The sequence below is a fragment of the Atractosteus spatula genome, chromosome 10 (genome assembly GCF_055471065.1).
Source record: "Atractosteus spatula isolate fAtrSpa1 chromosome 10, fAtrSpa1.hap1, whole genome shotgun sequence".
Lineage (NCBI taxonomy): Eukaryota > Metazoa > Chordata > Actinopteri > Semionotiformes > Lepisosteidae > Atractosteus > Atractosteus spatula.
This window is the reverse complement of record NC_142715.1, coordinates 16,155,593-16,176,689: the sequence shown is the minus strand read 5'-3', so window position 1 is coordinate 16,176,689 and position 21,097 is coordinate 16,155,593. Positions and strand designations below refer to the sequence as shown.

General features: G+C 44.4%; 1 protein-coding gene across 1 annotated transcript; it reads right to left on the bottom strand.

The window, feature by feature from the left end:
• Positions 1-6,190: 6,190 nt before the first annotated feature.
• On the bottom strand, positions 6,191-19,839 carry LOC148825486 (uncharacterized). The gene is made up of 4 exons (XM_088926319.1): positions 19,629-19,839; positions 18,216-18,314; positions 7,886-8,100; positions 6,191-6,415 (listed from the first exon to the last, which is right to left on the bottom strand). The coding sequence occupies exons 1-4, from the start codon at positions 19,837-19,839 to the stop codon at positions 6,191-6,193; spliced, it is 750 nt and encodes a 249-aa protein (XP_088782445.1).
• Positions 19,840-21,097: the final 1,258 nt, after the last annotated feature.

Sequence of the window (21,097 nt, the reverse complement as noted above, 5' to 3'; positions counted from 1 at the left end):
CTGCTGTGCCCAGTCCGCCGAGCTCCAAGCAGCAGGACTGGGAGTCTGGAAAAGAAAACCACGCCCACTCTTTTCATGGAGGTCAAAACCACCGAGATCTCAGGGAAAGCGTGTCTGGCCCCTGTGGGCCAGGGTTCGAACAGTTAGCGGGCTCTGAGGCCCAGGTATTCCAGGGGAACTGTAACGCTGTAGAGCTTACGACAAGTTAACTCAATACCGAGCAATGGAAAGCAGGTTAGAATGGTAGAAATAACCCGGCGTGCCACACGGTAGAGCAATTGAAGGTGTGTTAACTCGTGCGGCGGCGCTTGTTAATAATAACCCGCTGCTGGCGCTGATTAGCTCGCTTACGAGTTAATCTCTGCTGGTTGGCGGTTGTGACAGTACCCTCCCCTCACGGGCGGCTCTCGACAGCCGAGACGGTGAAAGTCGCTGATTAGTGTAGTGTCCAAAATATCCTTCTCCGGAACCTGAGATCTCTCATCGGGGCCAAAACCCTCCCAGTCGGTACTGAAGGGTACCGAGGTTCCATCTGGAGTCGATGATCTTGTGGACCTTATAAGTCGGGCGACGCTGGGGAGCCGCAAGGGGCGAGCGGTAAAAGGGTTTCAGGAGGGAGACATGGAATGAGGGGTTGATTCTGAGGGTAGGGGGGAGAGCAAGGCGGAAGGTAACCGGGATGATCCGGGAGAGAATCAGGAAGGGGCTGATATACCTAGGCCCAAGCTTCTTGGAAAGGTGATGTAGAGGTAGATTCCGTGTAGATAACCAAACAAACTGTCCTCTCCGAAAATGAGGGGCTGGTCTGCGGTGTCGGTTGGCGAATTTGGCGTGGCGCTGGGCCGACTTGGTGAGAGCTGTCCTCGCCATTCTCCAGGTCCTTCGCAGCTTGGAAATATATTGTTGCACTGATGGCACTGCTGTGTCCAGAGGTGTGACAGGGATGACAGTGGGCTGATAACCTAATGAGCAGAGGAAGGGAGAGAGACCTGTGGAGGAGAAGGTAAGAGAATTGTGGGCATACTCTGCCCAGGGAAGCAGCGATGACCAATCATCCTGTGAGTTGGAGGTGAAGGTTCTCAAAAAGGTCAGGAGGCTTTGGTTGGTCCTTTCCACCTGACCATTTGCCTCAGGATGATAACCTGAAGTCAAAGATACATGTGTCCCTAGAGCTTGACAGAAAGCCTTCCAAAAGGCCAAGACAAATTGAGGTCCCCTGTCCGAGACCACATCGTCAGGCAAACCATGTAACCTAAAGACTTGTTGCACAAACATTGACGCCATTTCCTGGGCTGTTGGCAATGCTGGGAGGGGGACAAAATGGGCTGCTTTGGAAAAATGATCGGAGACCACCATGATTACCGTATGACCTTGACTGTTAGGAAGGTCCGTAATGAAGTCAACAGCTATGTGGGACCAAGGGCGGTGTGGGATCGGAAAGGGGTGAAAAAGACCAGCCTTCCTAGCGCACAGAGTCTTGCTCCTGGCACAGACCGGGCAAGCCCGGACGTACTCTGCTGCATCAGATCGCATGGAAGGCCAACAGAAGTCCCTTGTGAGGAGGTCCAGAGTGCGTCTGCATCCAGGATGGCCCAGAAAGTGAATCTTAGAAGCATGAAAAACGCATTTCTCGAGCTTGGCGTAGAGCTGGTTGTTGATGAGTCTGGACAAGAACTCCTGGATGTGATGGAAATGTTCCTGAGGGTCGTCGGAAGAAATGAGGATGTCGTCCAAGTATACCAAAACAAACTTTCCAATAATGTCCCTAAAGGTCATTCATGAAGGACTGGAAGACTGCCGGGGCATTAGTGAGTCCAAAAGGCATAACCGGATATTCATAGTGGCTGTGCGTGGTCATTAAGGCCGTCTTCCACTCATCCCCTTCACGGATCCTGATTAAATTATAAGCCCCCTGTAGATCTAGTTTTGAGAAGATGGACACTCCACGTACGGACTCCAGAGCGGCCGGGATTAAAGGCAAGGGGTAGCGATCTTTGACTGTAATGGAGTTCAGCCCTCTGTAGTCAATACAGGGCCTCAAGAAGCCGTCCTTCTTCCCTATGAAGAAAAACCCTGCACAGGCTGGGGACGAGGAGGGATGAATAAAACCGGAACCCAGGGTCTCCTTGATATAATCTTGCAGGGCTTCATTCTCTGCCTGTGAGGGGGTAGATCCGTCCTTTGGGTGAGAGGGTTCCTGGAAGCAAATCTATTGCACAGTCGCAGGTGCAGTGAGGGGGGAGCGATAGAGATTTCTGTTTGTCAAAGGCTTGTTTCAGATGTGCATATTGGGGGGGGGGGTAATAGACTGCTCTTCCAAGGGGATTACTGCAGCAGCAACCTTGAGCGGTGGGCAACAACAGTTGTCACGACAGGCATGGCTCTGGGCGATGATCTCATTCTTGGTGGCCCAGGAGATGTGGGGATCATCCTTCTTGAGCCAGGGAAGGCCCAGGATCACAGGGTAAGCAGGGGAATCCAGGAGAAGGAGTGAAATGTTCTCCACGTGAGTGGCACCAACAGTAAGGGATAGAAAAAATAGCCTGCCAGGTAATTTGTCCAGGAGCAATCGGTGACCCATCCAAAGTTTGAATGCAGACAGGGGGTGAAACCGGAGCAAGAGGAATATCCCACTTCTTAGCAAAAGAGGCATCCACAAAGTTCCCCGCTGCCCCTGAATCCACCAAAACCGAAAGGGGAAGGGGCGTGTCCATCCATGAAATCTCAGCTGGGAATAAAGGCCCCGAAGAGGATTGTGAAAAAACAGCACTACTGACTCTAAGAGTAGGCAGTGGGAGAGCTCAAGATGGATGTGGGAGTCTCGAAGGACAAGTAGGCGAGCAGGTGACCCGACGCAGAGCAGTACAGACACAGCCCCTCCTGACGGCGCCTTTCCTTTTCCTCCAAGGTCAGGGGTGCATGTGGCAGGGTGGGTGCCAAAAGGGGAGGATCCATGGGTGCACAGGTCTGCTTCCTGGGTGTCTCTCTGCTCTCCGAAGCTGGTTGTGGGTGTCCAATTCAACCACCTGAGCGATAGGTGGGTAGAGGCCTGAGCATCAGGTGGTCCTTTAAATCCGAGAGACCCTTAGAGAAAAGGCAAACCAAAGTTTCAGGGTTCCAGGCAGACTCTGTGGCGAGGGCTTGGAATTCAGCCACATAATCTTGCAGTGGTCAGTTGCCCTGGCGAAGAGAGGAAAGCCGAAGGCAAGTCAAATCCGGGTTGCTTTGAGAAAAACATGCCTGGAGATGGTCAGCAAAAAGCTGAAAGTCAGAGAACAGCTGATCTCCCCTAGCAAGCAATACTGCTGCCCAATCCAATGCTTTGCCTGTGAGCAAGGAAAGGGCGAATCCGATCTGCTCCCGAGGAGTAGAAAAACGCTCATGCTTTAGCTGAAAAGCCAGGGAGCACTGAGCAATAAAGCCCATGCAGCCTGCAAGTTTGCCATCATACTTCTCCGGGAGGACAAATGGTAAGGTTGAGGGAGTGGTGGGCGGGGCCGCGGGGGTTGGAGCAGGTGCTTGTGCAAAATGCGTTACAGGAATCAGTGCAGGAGCCGGCGAAACAGGGGAAGAAAAAAGCCAGGTGACCTGGTTAGTGAGCTGTTGGAGTGAAGATTGAAGCTGGGTGATAGTTTGGGAATGCTGCGGGAGAAGGGAACGAAGTGTCTGTGCGTCCGCATGATCCATAATAAGGCTCGGTATTCTATAATGCTGCTCTGAAGAGGTGAAATGGATCCAATGCAGATGCCGGAGTCGTAGGGAGGTAAGTAAGCGAACAAACCGAAACTAGGAGCTGAATCAGAAGGTGTAAGGTAGGTCGAAATCCGGTAAAGACACTGGTGGCGAACAATCCAAAACGTGAGACAGAATCGAAGTCGAAAAGAGAGCAGTAGTAAATCCGGTATAGACACTGATAGCAAACAATCCGAGGGGCAAGGCGAGATCCGTAGTCTGAAGGCAAAAAGGTGTAGTCCAAAATTCCAGGAAGGCAAAAAGGTAGAGAAACGCTAGGTAGAGTTTACAAGAAGTTAACTCAATACCGAGCAACAGGAAGCGGGTTAGAATGGTATGAATAACCCGGCGTGCCGCACGGTAGAGCAATTGCAGGTGTGTTAACTCGTGAGGCGGCGCTTGTTAATAATAACCCGATGCTGGTGCTGATTAGCTTGCTTACGAGTTGATCTCTGCTGGCTGGCGGTCGTGACAGGAACGAATCTTCTCAACTCAGGACCGAGGAACAGCAGCTGTGCGGATCTGAAGGGAAGTCCTGCCAGAGAACTGTTCTTTTTCTTCCCAATCACATTCTTCCTGAGAGTAACACGTTGATGAGTAAAGAGACTCAGTCACAAGGCTTGTGTCTCTGTCGAGCAGGACTCTCAGCCTGAGGGTAAGGAGTTCAAGTCCTGGCTGTGTCCTCATGTTAACTTTCAATTTAGTTACTAGTGACAGTAACACGGTGATTAGTACAGAGATTGGCTTGTCAGGAGCTCTAATGTAGAGGTGAAGTATGGAGTCATGGCTCTCAGTGGGGAGGAGAGCAGAGTGATAAAGCCAATTCATAGATGGGGATTATTAGGAGGCCATGATTGGTAAGGGCCAATGGGAAACTTGTCCAGGACACTGGGGTAACACCCCTACTCTTTTCCAGAAATGCCCTGGGATTTTTAATGACCACAGAGTCAGGACCTTGGTTTTATGTCTCATCTGAAGAACAGCGCTTGTTTATAGTATAGTGTCCCCCATCACTATACTGGGGCATTAGGACCCACATAGACCACAGGGTGAGCACCCTCTGCTTGCCCCACTAACACCTCTTCCAGCAGCAACCTTAGTTTATCCCAGGAGGTCTCCCATCCAGGTACCGACCAGGCTCACACCTGCTGAGCTTCAGTGGGGCTGCCAGCTGGGAGTTATATGGCTGTTGCCCAAAATAGGGAAAACTACTAGGGCACCTGATACTAGTATTTCATGCGACGAACAGCCAACTCAGGGGATGTCTTCACAATTACTTCTCAATACTAGTACTGTATGTATGAATACTCGTGATGTATTCACAATGTCGGCGGATTTCACCAGAGCAGCCGGTACCATCTGACCTTCTCATGGGAGCTGAAATGTTCTCTGTGAAAGGTTACAGCATGCCATGTTCTTTTAATATGTGTGATCTACTGAATTATTAATGTGATGGCTGCTTATTTCCGTAAACAGACTGGACCCCGATCCCCATCCCCAAATCCAGTCAAACCCCCCATGAATCACTCCAGACGAAAGAGAACCAGCCTCTTTCCTCCTCCTGTGTTTTACACGCAGCTGAGGGGGGGGAGAGTCATGGTCATGCCCTGAGCATCGGGATGGTGGGGTGTCTAATTAGCAGACAGAGGTCTGAATTAAAGCCGATCGTAAGAATTAACTTCATGGTTTCTACCGCTACTGTGCAAGCAGGAAAACACTGTGAGATTTAGAAATGTAGAAAAAGTCTAAGGTGACACACCTGGGCCAATTTTCCTAGATGCCAATGAACCCACTAGCATGTCTCTGGACTGTGGGAGGAAACCCACATGGACACAGAGAGAACATACATATTCTACACAGATAGAGCACTCCAGGAGTCAGAACTGGGGCCGCAGCGCTGTAAGGCACTATGCTGTTCTATATATCTGAAGTACAACCAGCGGGAAGAAAGCAGACCTAGAGTCCTCAGCTTCCTGTCTTGAAGCAGTCACCTGACCAATGGTCTGCTTCCAAATCAGTCAGGTGACGGAGGATGGCACAGGTCAACCCCCCCCCCCCCACCCCACCCCAATGCATTCTGGGAAATGTAGTTTCAGACACGAGCTGCCATCTTTGTCAGACCTTCGTCCCCTCTTGCACCACACGATCGAGACAGCAGAGGACCCGCTGATGGGCAGGGGATTGAAAGCAGGGGCCCCTCGAGGCCCATCTGCCTTCACCATACAGAGGTTCGACGAAAGGCACGTCATTCCTCGCCCCCCCAGAAATAAGGGGTCAAGCCTCTGGTACAGATAATCACTGCAAAAAAAGCCACTATGCAAGAGGTGCTGATCGACTTTTTATTGCGTGTGAAGAGCATCGCCGGAGCCCCAAGAACCCCACAATGGGGGCGAAGGGAGAAGTCGACCCCTTCAGAGCAGTCGATATCCCAGCAGCCCCCCCGACTTGAAGCACCGCCCTACTTCGGCCCCTCAACAGCCTTCCCAGCATCTTGGTCCGGCAGCTCCCGGAGGGTGGGGGGGTTCAGCTTGTCCAGCTGCGCCACCACGCTGTCGTACTCATGCTGCCACTGCTCCTGGCTCAGGGCCGAGGGGCTGACCTCCAGGAACCTGTAGGCCTCCTTGGACTGCAGGATGAACATCCCACGGACGTGCATGCAGACGTTGCAGAAGCTCTTCCAGATCTGCGGGGAAGGGGAGGAGAAGCACAGACGTGAGGCTGAGCCGAGTGGTGCGGGGAAAAGTGAGATCTCACTGCCGCGGGGCAGAGAAGAAACGCTCCTGCTGCTGGCGATCCTTCTGCTGTGGGAAAAGGGGGCGCTGATGTCTGAACCACGTGACTCCATTTCCCCAATCAGACCCACGTGGTCGGGATAAATAGCAGCAGATCTTATAATAAAAATTAATAATTGCTTACACTTATATAACACTTTTCTGGACACCCCACTCAAAGTGCTTTACAGGTAATGGGGAATCCCACTACCACCACCAATGTGCAGCCCTCACCTGGATGACGCGATGGCAGCCATAGTGCGCCAGAACGCTCACCACACATCAGCTCTCAGTGGGGAGGAGAACAGAGTGATGAAGCCAGTTCAGAGATGGGGATTATTAGGAGGCCATGATTGGTAAGGGCCAATGGGAAATTTGGCCAGGACACCGGGGTTACGCCCCTACTCTTTTCGAGAAACATCCTGGGACTGTTAATGAGCACAGAGAGTCAGGAACTCGGTTTTATGTCTCATCAGAAGGACGGCACCTGTTTACAGTCCAGTTTCCCCGTCACTATACTGGGGCATTAGGACCCACACAAACTGCAGGGTGAGTGCCCCCTGGTGGCCCCACTACCACTTCTTCCAGCAGCAGCCTTAGTTTTTCCCAGAAGTCTCCCCTCCAGGTACTGACCAGGCTCACACATGCGTAGCTTCAGTGGGTTGCCAGTTGCCATCTTGGGTGCGAGAGGGGGTTTGAGTCCGTTCAGTGAAGCGCAGTTGAGAGCAACAGGATTTATCCCTGCCGCACCTAGGCCTGGAGATAACGTGGACCAATCGGAATCAAAACGCACCCATCGGCCCGCCAGGAATCATCTGCTCGCTCGGGGGGGGGCTATCCCAGAAGGCATTGGGGGGTGGTCCACATGTCTCGCAAACCCTTGCAGCGATAATCCACCCGCAGGATTATCCCTGACCCGTGAAGGATCTGACCGAATTCTAGCCCAGAAGGCAATGGGAGCCGTCTGGATGTTTAGCACATGACTACTCTCTGATCCACAGCTACAGCTCATGATCACCTGCGTCCCCTGCTAAACCTCCCACCTTGCTCTTCAATCTCGTAGCCTTTGGTCTCCATCGCCTTAGGCTACACTTTTGCCTCCCCACGACACCACCCGTGCCTATACTGGACAAGCACGGCACCCATCAGAAGCCACAGTAACCACTGCATCAGCAGCTCAGGGGCTGCCTGTAGGATTGTTGGTGCTGCAGCACAATGTCTGGACAAGTCAGAGTGTCTGGGGAGTGCAGGACAAAGATCTGGGCCAACAGGTACCAGATCAGAGAAGCTCAACCCGACAGAGAGAGACGCTAGGCAGGACAGCTCTGTCCACCCCCGCTCTGAGATTGATCTACCAGAATCGCTCTGGGAAAAAAAACAACACTGATCGGCTCGGCCTTATCCAGGCTGGACAGGAAGTCCATCTCGCAGTCCTCCAGGAAGTCCAGCATGTCCTCTCCGGTGAAGGTCCTCTGCTTGAGGTTGTCCAGCGCCATGCCGGTCGTCTCCCAGAACTTCTTCATCTGCAGCAGGATCTCCTGGATCTTGGTCAGGCACTTCTGGACCTCCGCCAGCATCTTGGGATCGCCAATGGATCCTGGGAGGCAGAGGAGGAAAACAGGAATTGCTGGAGGGGCTGGATCAAGAGGCAGATGTCATTTTTAGATGGAAAAAAACGGCGGATTTCGAGAATGAAGCTGTTTAACTCTGGTGACACTTCAGGTCTGTTATAAGCAACTCATTAACATGTTATCACAGTATTAATTACACATTATTACAAACATTACTGCATTTCTCCAAGTCTCTGGTTAGCTACAGATGCAGCCATTCAAAGTGCGCGGTACAGACACGTACCGGAGGTAATTGGCTACGGCGTCGTGCATCGTGACGCGCGATGACGCAAAATACCGCGGTGCGTGATTGGTTGACCGACGGGGCACTCGTGGTCCGTTGGTCTGTCGGAGAAAGACTTACTGTAAACGTCTTTACTGTGCCCGTTGTAGATATTGAATTTTACCACTGAAGGGAAATGTTAGTAGCTGAGCATAAAAAGAATAGGAGCATACTGTAACGCGTGTGAAGGCCATAAACGATATTAATTTTGGAACATAAACATACAGTATATAGCTGGTCTTGGTACTTTAAAGAAAAAAATACACACCAGTATTCCATTTCTCCCTAAACATTGTAAGCTTCGAAGTCTTTAACTAACGTGATACCGGAGTCAACAAGCATACTTTTAGAATTTGATTAAAAGGGAATATAATATGGAATCGCGTATCTAAAGAATTTAATAACGGTATGATTATATCCGTGTACTGCGACAGGGCTGTGTAGGGCTGTTTCGCGTGCCTGTTTATGCGAGCTGTCTTGTAGCCGACTGGTCTAGGTGCGTGACTAGCAACTGGTAGGTTGTGTGTTCAAATCCAGCTGGTACTGGACTATTCTTTTAACAAACATTTCTTCGAAAAAATAGAATAGCGATATTATGGACAATCAATTGACTTTTATATTTCAAAATATCGCAACATGATCGATATTTGCGATATTTTGAACATATCTTCCCTTCTGACAGCGGTTCCTGCTTCTAGTGTGTGTGTGTGCAACAGAGTAAATTTTTATAGAGAAATGGAGGCTGGACAGTATGCGTTACAATATAAACATTTATATTGATTTAAATCGTGTTCTGATTTAAATCGCAAACGCGTGTTTAATTATGTGTTTTTTAATCATAATCAGGCTAATGCATTTCTACATTTTCTGTATGAACCTCTAAGCTGGTTCATACAGAAAATGTAGAAATGCATTAGCCTGATTAAAAGACAGCTTGTGTTTAAATTGAGTGTAAGGTAATTTATGCTTCTAAAGTCATGGTCAGCATTTATTATTGTACTGTGCTGTAAACTTTTTCTGTGCCTAGTCACATTATTTTATAGCGTTTTTATTGCGTTATTAAATCCGGTGGCGCTGTGTGTTAGTTTCCTGACTCCCATGTCACATGGTCTGTGATTGAATCCCATGGAACTATGACTTTATTTTTTAACAAACATTTCTTTGAAAAAATGAAACGTTTCCCTTGGTCAGAGATTAAAATAAACCTCACTCGCACCAAACAAATTTATATTTCTAAATATCACAAAATACGTTCATTGTCTTCCAATCGAGTCGAGTTGACATTGGAAGCCTGCCACACCCGGACTGTTAAACCAACGCATTAGCACGTCAAAGCCCATTGAGGGTATTGAGCCAGTATTGGCTTTAGTATCCCCCCCCTCTCCCCTCAATTCAATTCAATTCAAGGTGTTTTATTTGCATGACAGATGGGTACAAGCAGTGTTGGGTATGTATATTGTAACGCTTACGGCAGACAGGCACTGTGTAAGAGCCAGCGCACCAGAGCAGCGCACCGAGGGAGCGTCTGCATTTTTAACTTAGTTTTTAAAATTAGTCAAGCAATATGAAGCATCTCCTTTTAATTTTAAGTCCCTTAAATACATTGATCACAGCTTTCTCACCACTTAAGATTGCTTTTGATACCATCCTTTCACAAAGCAGAAGGGAGATCTTAGTGCCTGAGCATAAAAAGAATAGGAGCATACTGCAACGCGTGTGAAGTCCATAAACGATATTAATTTTGGAACTTAAACATACAGTATATGGCTGGTCTCGGTACTTTAAAGAAAACATACACACCAGTATTCCATTTCTCCCTAAACATTTTAAGCATCCAAGTCTTTAACTAACGCGATACCGGAGTCAACAAGCATACTTTTAGAATTTGATTAATAGGGAATATAATATGGAATCGCGTATCTCAAGAAATTAATAACGATATAATTATATTCATGTTGCAAAAGAACTGCAACGGACTTAAAAGCTCCCTTGCTTTTAACAGAGCGTTCCATAATTTCTAACTACGAAAATGCCAGGTGAAAGGATTTGTAAACATATTTTGTTAAAGCAAGTCAGTTTTTTCCGCAACACATAAAAGACATTTTCCCAAGAAAGTTTAGCCTTTGTCACTAATGAAACCACTAAATAAAGACATAAATATAGAAATCTTAAGATTTGTTTTATTTAATGTTGGTAGCAGGATGAACTGTCAGAGTGTATATTTTGTTGCAGAGTTGCTGCAAGATGTTAACAGTGAAAAAGGTATTTAGAAATGAGTTATTTCAAGATAAAAATTTTTAGAATAATTGCAAATCTAGCAGGATAGAGAAAGCACAGAAAACTGGCAGTTAGATTGATCAGATTAGTATGAAAAGTCATTTAGCAAAGGGAATGAGAAGAGTGACAAACTAGTATACTTTAGATCTTTTTTTTCTGAACCAGGGAAAATCTGATCATGTTTCCCTATAACAATAATAAAAAACTTTATTTGATATATCACCATTAAAGGTGGCATCTCAAAGCAATACAGTAGATGTAAAAACAGATAAAAGGACCACAGATTACAAAGTAAATGCATATAAGAAAGACAAGCAGTTAGAGGTGCTACCAAAATTAGAAAATGAAGCAGATACAGACACTAAGTCTTCTGAAAAGAAAGGTTCTGAGGTTAGATTTAAACTGGCCCTGGTGTGTGTGTGTTTGTGTCTGTCTGTCCTGTGATGGACTGGCGCTATGTCCAGGGTGTATTCTGCCTTGTGTCCGTTGCTTACTGGGATAGGCTCCAAATCCTCTGTACTGGATAAAGAGATTAGAAATGGATGGAAGTAAAGGCACTGTGTGGATGGAACTATACACAGTGTTAGAAACCCACTATGAAATGGCAGCATCTCACTGAGAATAAAACATTTTATAGTGCTGGCTTAAGGAAACAGCCTTTCCACCTCTCTTGCACATCAGTATCCATACCTAGTTATTTAAAGAAATTGCCTCTAATTATAAACATCTTAATATGCTGGCTCTGTGGATCCGCATCAGCTATGTTTGCCCATTCCTTCAATTCATGTGCATCCAACACACAGTTCAACGCTAGCAACTACACAAAATCTACTTGCCACTTACAATACCAACAGTACCAGCTAACTTTAGTAGTGACATTTTCATGGATCTTTTTAACAATAAAATTTACAACATCAGACTTCAGACACAATTAAACAGGCCTCAAAAAAGTCTGGTACAAACATTTTCAGCATGGAATAAACCGTTACTTTAATGGTATAAACCTTAAATGGATTCATATTCTCAATAAGATTTGGTGCTCAGTAACATGACTTAGAAAATGACAGAAGACATACGTATCATGCTTATCCTTCTATTTTTCATAATCGTAAACTCCTTAAGGCAGTTACATTTTCTCTGTTCTGACCTGGAGTTACAGAGAAATTTAAATTCTAATAAGAGATTTGTAATGAGGAAAGTCATACCAATCACTCATACAGTACCAGGATTTGCAATTACAATACAAATACTTTCTTTCTGTATGTGTTTATTTTGCAGTTTGAGTCTATGGCATTCCTTTGGGGGTCTATACTCCAAGGCATGACTTTTTTATGTATAAACATCAGTATTTACTGCTATTAATTACTGTACGATTTATAGTTGAAATCTGAGCTTAGATATAAAGTTAAAATCTCGACAAAGCAATGTAGGAAATACAGAGAAAATAAATCCTTTCTGACATCTAAAATCAGTTTTGATCAAGGTCTCTAAAACGAACAAGAAAAAGAAGATTTTCGGAGGGCAATTACGCTGTGTTTATATAGAATAAGTGATTTATGAGCAATCTAATTTCTTGTTCGTTTAAAACAGTGAAATGTCAGCTGTAAAAGATCGCACCAGAAACAGCACTCTCTCTGCCTGTCATAGACGTTCAGGAAAGGCTGAATGAAGTCATGTCAAGTACAATAATTCGGAGATCAATAATAACAGTTGTAGGACAGTATATAAGGAGGATAAGGATTTTGAAGTTGACTCGAAATCTGATAGGTAACCAGTGCAAGGACTTGAAAACAGGTGTAATGCATCCCTGATAGGATTCTTGCTGTCATATTCTGAACATATTGAAGATTGCTCAGTGTGGATTTAATTTCCCCAGTGAACAGGATGTGCATTTATTAATTCTAGAAAAAAAGCCTTTCTTGATTTCTCTAGTTCTTAGTTTCTCTAGTTCCCTTTAAAATAAACTATTATTCCACAATGCAGAGTATTACATGGCCAGTATTTACACATGATATTTGTGATTTAAAGAAATTAACACAAGCAGCTTTTGGAGATTTAAGTGTTGGCTGAGTTATTGCAGGATAAAAGACTAGAGATGTTGGCAAGAAGAAGATAGTTTGGGGAAAGCTGAGGAATACACTTATAACAAGAACACTTCCTAATGGAGTTAGGCATACTTTTGATGAAGATGATGAAGTTAACAGACTATATGTTTACATAGATACTGAAATAAGGATTGTATTTTAGATTATGTGTAGTTGCTGGCATTGAACTGTGTGTTGGATGCACATGAATTGAAGGAATGGGCAAACATAGCTGATGCGGATCCACAGAGCCAGCATATTAAGATGTTTATAATTAGAGGCAATTTGTTTAAATAACTAGGTATGGATACTGATGTGCAAGAGTGGTGGAAAGGCTGTTTCCTTAAGCCAGCGGTATAAAATATTTTATTCTCAGTGAGATGCTGCCATTTCATAGTGGGTTTCTAACACTGTGTATAGTTCCATCCACACAGTGCCTTTACTTCCATTTCTAATCTCTTTATCCAGTACAGAGGATTTGGAGCCTATCCCAGTAAGCAACGGACACAAGGCAGAATACACCCTGGACATAGCGCCAGTCCATCACAGGACAGACAGACACAAACACACACACACCAGGGCCAGTTTTCCCATAAACCAATTAACTTACCAGTATGTTTTGGAGTGCGAGAGGGAGTCATATCACACATATGGAGAAAAACCATGTAACCCAGAGAGAACATGTAAACCCCACACACACAGGATGGCGGGAATTGAACCTAGGAACCCAGTGCTGCAAGATAGCAATGCTAACCACTTTGCCACCATTATAAATGGATGGATATCTTAGTTATCTTTCTAGTTCACAGGTTTGCATGCATAATTTAATTTTGAAAGCCACTGAAACATCAGGTACTACTGTTGTATTTATGAAAAAGAAACAAACCAAAAAAACATACTAACAATTGTGCCATCCTACTCCTTAGTTAATACATTTTATTATTCATAAACAGTTAACATTGTTAGCAAAATATTTTGAATTATATTTAACCCTATTTTTTCTTTAGTTTTGTATTTAACGTATTATATGATAGTCAGACTTAATGTATATTTGAACAATGAAAATATATTTTTACAAGATTTTACATTAAGCACTTAAAATTAATATGGTTAATAAAAGTAAACTGTAACATGCTGTAACAAGATCGGCTAAACTGCGAAGAAAATGCTTTCAGAGAAAATGTTTCAGGTGTGAAGAACATAGATCTCTAATGCAATTTCAACCAAACCTGTTCCCACACACCCTGCCCCCACTACCATTAGAATATACACAAACATTTTAGCGTTTCATTCTGAGCAGAAGACCCTCACACCTGAAGAGTGCTGGCTGTGAGGAATTAAACTGGTTTTACAGGTTTCAATCACAGACCATGTGACATGGGACTCAGTAAACTAACAGCGCCACTGGATTTGATAATACCTAACCAAAATCCGCAATATGGAAACAGAAGCTGTGTGATTGTTGATAGATGATGTACTCGTAACATTTTTTCAAGACGAACTACAACATTTAAAAAATGACTTGTATGTACTTGATATCTCTAATCAATCCACGGGTCCCAGCACAAAACGAAAGTAAAATGCATACCGTTTCGCGCTTCTTATTAGTTGCTCAAAAGTAATTTGACCGTATGAAATGCATAATATAAACCTAGAAACATATACGTGAGCAGTACTTAAGCACTGTAGTATCGGTGTTAAGACATACCTCTCAAATACTGTAAATCAAGTTAAAAATATCTCAAGACCGATTCTGGTCGTAATGAAACCATGTTTCGTGTATGTTTTCTTTTTCATCTTGAAATAACTCATTTCTAAATACCTTTGTCACTGTTAACATCTTGCAGCAACTTTGCGAACAAAATATACACTCTGACAGTTCATCCTGCTACCAACATTAAATAAAACAAATCTTAAGATTTCTATATTTATGTCTTTATTTAGTGGTTTCATTAGTGACAAAGGCTAAACTTTGTTGGAAAAATGTATTTTATGTGTTGCAGAAAAAACTGACTTGCTTTAACAAAATATGTTTACAAATCCTTTCACCTGGCATTTTCGTAGTTAGAAATTATGGAACGCTCTGTTAAAAGCAAGGGAGTTTTTATGTCCGTTGCAGTTCTTTTGCAACATGAATATAATTATATCGTTATTAATTTCTTGAGATACGCGATTCCATATTATATTCCCTTTTAATCAAATTCTAAAAGTATGCTTGTTGACTCCGGTATCACGTTAGTTAAAGACTTCGAAGCTTACAATGTTTAGGGAGAAATGGAATACTGGTGTGTATGTTTTCTTTAAAGTACCGAGACCAGCCATATACTGTATGTTTATGTTAAGATTTCCCTTCAGTGGTAAAATTAGATATGAATATTCAATACTTAAACGGGCACAGTTAAGACATTAAATATACATATACATATTGTATACAGTACAGTTTGCATACGGTAATATGTTTATGTTACGCGATTAAAAAATAAATAAATAAAACTGTAAGGTCCAGCACCAACTGGATTTGAACACACAACCTACCAGTTGGTAGTCACACACCTAGACCAGTAGGCTACAAGACAGCTCGCATGAGCAGGCAGGCGAAACAGCCCTACACAGCCCTGCCGCAGTACACGGATCTAATCATACCGTTATTAAATTCTTGAGATACGCGATTCCATATTATATTCCCTTTTAATCAAATTCTAAAAGTATGCTTGTTGACTCCGGTATCACGTTAGTTAAAGACTTCGAAGCTTACAATGTTTAGGGAGAAATGGAATACCGGTGTGTATTTTTCCTTGTGATATTTTAAGCTCTAGTTGAATGATAGGTGTCGCATTTTAAATCATTTTCGTAGTTAGAAATTATGAAATGCCCTGTTAAAAGCAAGGAAGTTTTTATGCCCGTTGAAGTAAAACAAAATGCCTGACAAAGTATGGCTTGGACAGATTCCAAGTGCTTGTACAAATGTGCTAAAGAAATTATACTTTGAGTATACAGCTTGTCCAAAGTCATCCATTATTAATACTATTAGTAATATCTTCGGTAAAGGCTTTGATGCATAAATATTTCTGATAAAGGTAGGTTGTGTACTTTTGTCCAACTGAGCAATCTTGCTTTCATAAAATATACCAACATTTTAATGACTGAAGATTAACATGCTGTAATACACTGTTCAAAATTAAAGGCTCAAATGCTGTACATGAGAGGTTAAGCTCCCCCTGGCGGTTTTACAAGGTGACGCCGGATAGTTTCGGGCAGAGCGTCAAATGACGTGCGATTAACCACGTGACACTGCGTGACATCACGTGACACCGCGTGATACCGCGACACGCCCACCGGGGCATGCCGCAAAATAACTCACCCATTTTGAATGGCTGCATCTGTATGCTCTTCCAACCCAATCCAGTTCACTGTGGATCATTCAGTAATCTGAATTGAAGCTGCCACCTACACTGCCCGAGCTCACTCGGATATTCAATTAAGACACTCAGCTGTCCTCCCTCCTCTTCAGTTGACCTTTACATTCTCTCAGGCATTTCAGCTACTCATTATCCCAGAGTGGATGCGATAGAATGCCCGGAGTGGGGGCGTCTGTTCCTCCAGACCACCAGAGGTTTTCCCTTGAATTGGCACCAAGGGTTTTTTCCTCTCCACTGTTCGGTCAGGTTCACACATAGCCTCTACGCATTTCTTTCCTGTTCTTTTCTCTTGCTTCTTTATTTTCTTATGCTTTGGCACACACTTTGTTTGTCCTCACAGGTGTTGGGAGAGAAAATGTTGGGCTGGGGCTCCATCTCTGGGGGGTAAGTGAAGCTCGCTTCCCCAACCTCTGGATGGCAGCACCACCTTGACCCTTTCTGGGGAGGTTCTCAAAAAGTCAGCCAGAGGGGACCCCAGCCACATTATTCTCGGTCCCCTGAGGTCTTATCCCAATTGCAGGGCGCCGCCTCAAATCCGACTCTCAGCAACTCTGGGGACTTCTTTTGTTTCCTTCTCAAGCAGCTTTCCCTTCATTCTCAACCCCTCAGCCGGCACCTTTAATATGTTTCCTTGAGTCGGGGCACTCTTTCTCTTCCCCTCTTAAGGGATTCGTTCCCAGTCACAAAGCAGCACCTCTCATGCAACTCAAGGGGCTATCCCCTTTTTTCTATCCCCTGAGAGCAGAGCCTGGTTGCAAGGCAGCACCTCTCAAAGTGACTCTCAAAGAGTCAGGGGAGTCTTCCTTCCCTGAGAGCCTAGCTCCCAATCATGAGGCAGCGCCTCTCTGCCGACACTCCACGTGTCATGGGTGTTTGTTTTCGTGCTTCGGAGGCTGCCAAGTCAGCCAATCCACCTGGGTTCCCCCCTGCGGTCCGGGTGCTACTTTTCTCTACTTTACCAACCCCTGCTTCTCCCCTTGAAGTAATTATATATTAAAGCCCTAGAAAAATTGATAGGATAACATCATATACCCTTTAGTAAAAGCAATTGTAAAATTGTGCTGATGTAACTAATTACCTTCCAAATTACACAACAAGTCAGATGTTTTTTTGATATTATGATTTTAATCTAAATTAGTTATTATTTAGTATGTTGTGTGAAAAAAAGTCTCCTAAAAATCTAAATTTGTTATTATGTAGAACAGGTTGGTTGACTGGGTTTTGGAAAGAAGGGGGGTCTTTATAGGAGATGTTTAGGGGCTGAGGTGAATTTTTACCCTTTGAAATTATTTTTAAAAAGAGGGCAAGATGTCAGCTGAAATTGTAGTGAGAACTGTTGTGAGGATACCCAAATGTAGAGATATGGATCCTGTGAAGCCGCAGGAGTAGCCGGTAGACAAGGCAACAAACAATCCGAATCGAGAGGCGAGTTCGTGGTCAATTGGAGTAAGGATGGTCGAAATCCAGGACAGACACCGGAGGCAAACAATCCAAGTCGAGAGGCGAGGTACGAAGTCAAATGGCAATAGGGGAAGTCCAAAATCCATGTGTCATAAGGTTAGGGTATGCCAGGTAGAGCTCTAAGGGAGATAACTCAATACTGAGCAGCGGGAAGTGGGTTATGATGGTATAAATAGCACAGGGTGCCGCACGGTAAAGCATGTGCAGGTGTGTTAACTTGTGCGGCGGCGCTTGCTATTAACCCGCTGCTGGTGCTGATTAGTTTGCTTATGGGTTGATCTCCGCTGGCTGGTGGTCGTGACAGACGTGATTCTCACTGGAGAGAGGAAAGGATGCCAAAGAAGTCAACCCGAGACAAACTCTCCAGGAAAGTTTTTACAGAAGGACCTGTGTGTTTCGGTAGAGAAAGTGAATTGTTTAATTCTGTCCACGTTTATTTTCACTTTTGTCTGTCTGCTCAGCCTGCTTTACTCAGACATCTTGGCTTCAATCTTCTTCTACCAGATCAGTGCAGCAGGTATCAAAATATATATAGTTAAACTAATAAAAAAAGATCAAATAGACCAAGTGGCTCCTACCTGAGCAAATCAGGGACACTTCCTGTCCATCACTACAGTTGACTATCTGTGGAGAACTGCAGTTCACCAGATGAGTCTCGTCCCCAGAGCACTGAATACCTGTCAGACACAAAGCACTGTCACTGTCCCATACAGAGAGGAGTTATAGACTTGTACTACAGAGCACTGAATACCTGTAAGACACACAGCACTGTCATTGTCCCATCAAGAGGAGTTATAGACTTGTACTACAGAGCACTGAATTCCTGTCAGATATACAGGGCTGTCACTGTCCCATACAGAGAGGAGATTTAGACTTGTACTACAGAGCACTGAATACCTGTCAGACACGCAGTGTCACGTCCACCAGCAAGTGCATTCTATCCAGCAAATGACCTCTCGCTAATGAGGCCACACCTACAGGTAATTCCAGCAAGCGCTAGCTGATCAATTAACCAGCAATGACACCACACTAATGTCCGCACCCTCAACTGCTGGGATATTCTAACCCTCGCTACCTTCAAGTCTGTGCTTGGTACTAGACTCTTTTCTAGGAGCTCCTACCTCACCATTCTTTACTGAGAAATACTCTTCCTGACTGAACCTCTGGCCTTCGATACTCAACCTTCGTCCCTTGACTTCAACTACAGCCAAGCATCTAGGGTAAGTAGCCATCGATCTCCTTCCCTTTTTACCCCTCTCTCCGACCCTCCGAAACTCTCAGAATAACGCACAGTGTTCTTCCTCTAACTCGTAGACACATCATTCGTAACACACAGCAGTGTTACCATGTGCCATACAGAGAGGAGTTATAGACTTGTACTACAGAGCACTGAATACCTGTCACACACACAGCACTGTCGCTTGTCTCATACACAGAGGAGTTGTATATTTGCACCACTGAGCCACAGCCCAGCTGTCTGCAGACCACAGAGGCCTCTCTGTAGCCCCAGGAGTGCTGGAGGAGTCTTCCCCAGGTGCTGTTGTAGTAAATCTCCACCCTGCCATCACAGTGACTCTCTCCTCCTGAAAGCCAGACTCCACCGTCTAGAGCTGACAAGGATGAACCTATAAAAATCAATAGTCATGTTTATTTTCAGTCGCACATCAGTAAAATAAAACAAACCCGTAGACGGGTTATCATAAATATTTTTTTTGTAAAATTAACTTGATACACCACAGTTTATTGTGTCTGAACAATAGTAATAATATTTTTTTAAATAATCTTGCTTAAGAAGTTTGCTAGGGTGTGAAATTCTAACATCACATTTACTCCATCTTCTAATACTATACTCTCTTCTAATACCATTATTACATGTAAGAATATATAAATATTGACTGACAACAACTGTGCACATCTTTTCTTTTGATTTTTCTTCAAGATATTGAAGTGCTTGTACTGCTGAGGATCAGTACAGACAGTAGTGCTCTCACCTGTACAGACCAGGCCGATGTCACTGCTGTGAGTGCAGCTCTGGTTCTCCCTGGTTGAGGTGGGACAGTCTTGGATTCTGGTCTCATTTCCCCGACACTGGATCTCCTCTGTCCTGATCAGCCCCTGTCCCTCTCCGAAATGAGCCCCTCTCAGCAGCTGTGCTGGAAATCCACAGTCTAGTTCACGACAGACGACCTCCGCGTCCTTCATGTCAAAGTCGGCCTCACAGATTGTACTCCAGGATGTCCCATGCAGAACCTCAACTCTGCCAGAGCAGAGACTCCTGCCTCCTATTAACTGCACCCCTGACATGTAACAAAACATTTGTACACATTTTAACAGTATTAGAGCACATTAACAGTGTGTATAATACAGTACGTCAAAGTAAAATAAAATCAGATAAATTATATTCTTTAGATTACCTGTATTAAATCATTGTAATCTTCAATTTAAAAGATATTAAAATCATCACTTGCATTTAATCTAAACGTTTCTGAAGTATTAATATGCTCGGTCATGTTAGGAAAAAAAAGGAAAAATTAGAAACTCAGTTTTGAATTTAATATTCAAGAGGGCAATAATACTGCAGGGTAGAGGTGCAGAAGGACAGTGAAAAAATCATACTGCACCGAGGCCTTAAAAGAGAATAAAGGAGGACTGACATCTAGACAGTCAGCAGGAGCAGCTCCTGTAGTCTCAACAACAGTCAGAGAAACTGAAAACTCATGAACATTTATGAATCATTTAAACTACATCACTCATAGAGCCCAGAGAACAGTACTGTCACAGCCTGGCACTGCTGGAGCAGGACTGTCTGACCTGGGTACTAACTGACACTTTGGACAACACCAGGACTGTCACAGCCTGGTACTGCTGGAGCAGGACTGTCTGATCTGGGCACTGAGATATTCTAGATAACACCAGGACTGTCACAGGCTGGCACTGCTGGAGCAGGACTGTCTGACCTGGGCACTGACTGACACTTTGGACAGCACCAGGACTGTCACAGGCTGGCACTGCTGGAGCAGGACTGTCTGACCTGGGCACAGAAAAACACTAGACAACACCAGGACTGTCACAGCCTGGCACTGCTGGAGCAGTACTATATAACCTGGGCACTGATACTCACAGACCACAGTCTGGCTGTTTAAACTGACTAACACTAAAGTTCCTGGACAGACAGGATAAACTACATGTTCAGAGAGACAGAGACACTTCCTGTTGTCCAGCTGCAAAAACACACAAATACAGGAGAAGACTTTTCCTAAATTTAATACCCAAATTTACACTTCTTCCACAGTTAATTACAATAGATATTGAATAATAATAATAAATATTATTCACAACATATAATTATTACTTACACTAGTAATACTGTTATTAATATCATGTGATATTTTCCTCAACTATAATAATCACCTTGGCCCTGGCTAGCTCTTTTGAAAGCATGAAACTCATAATTTCAGGG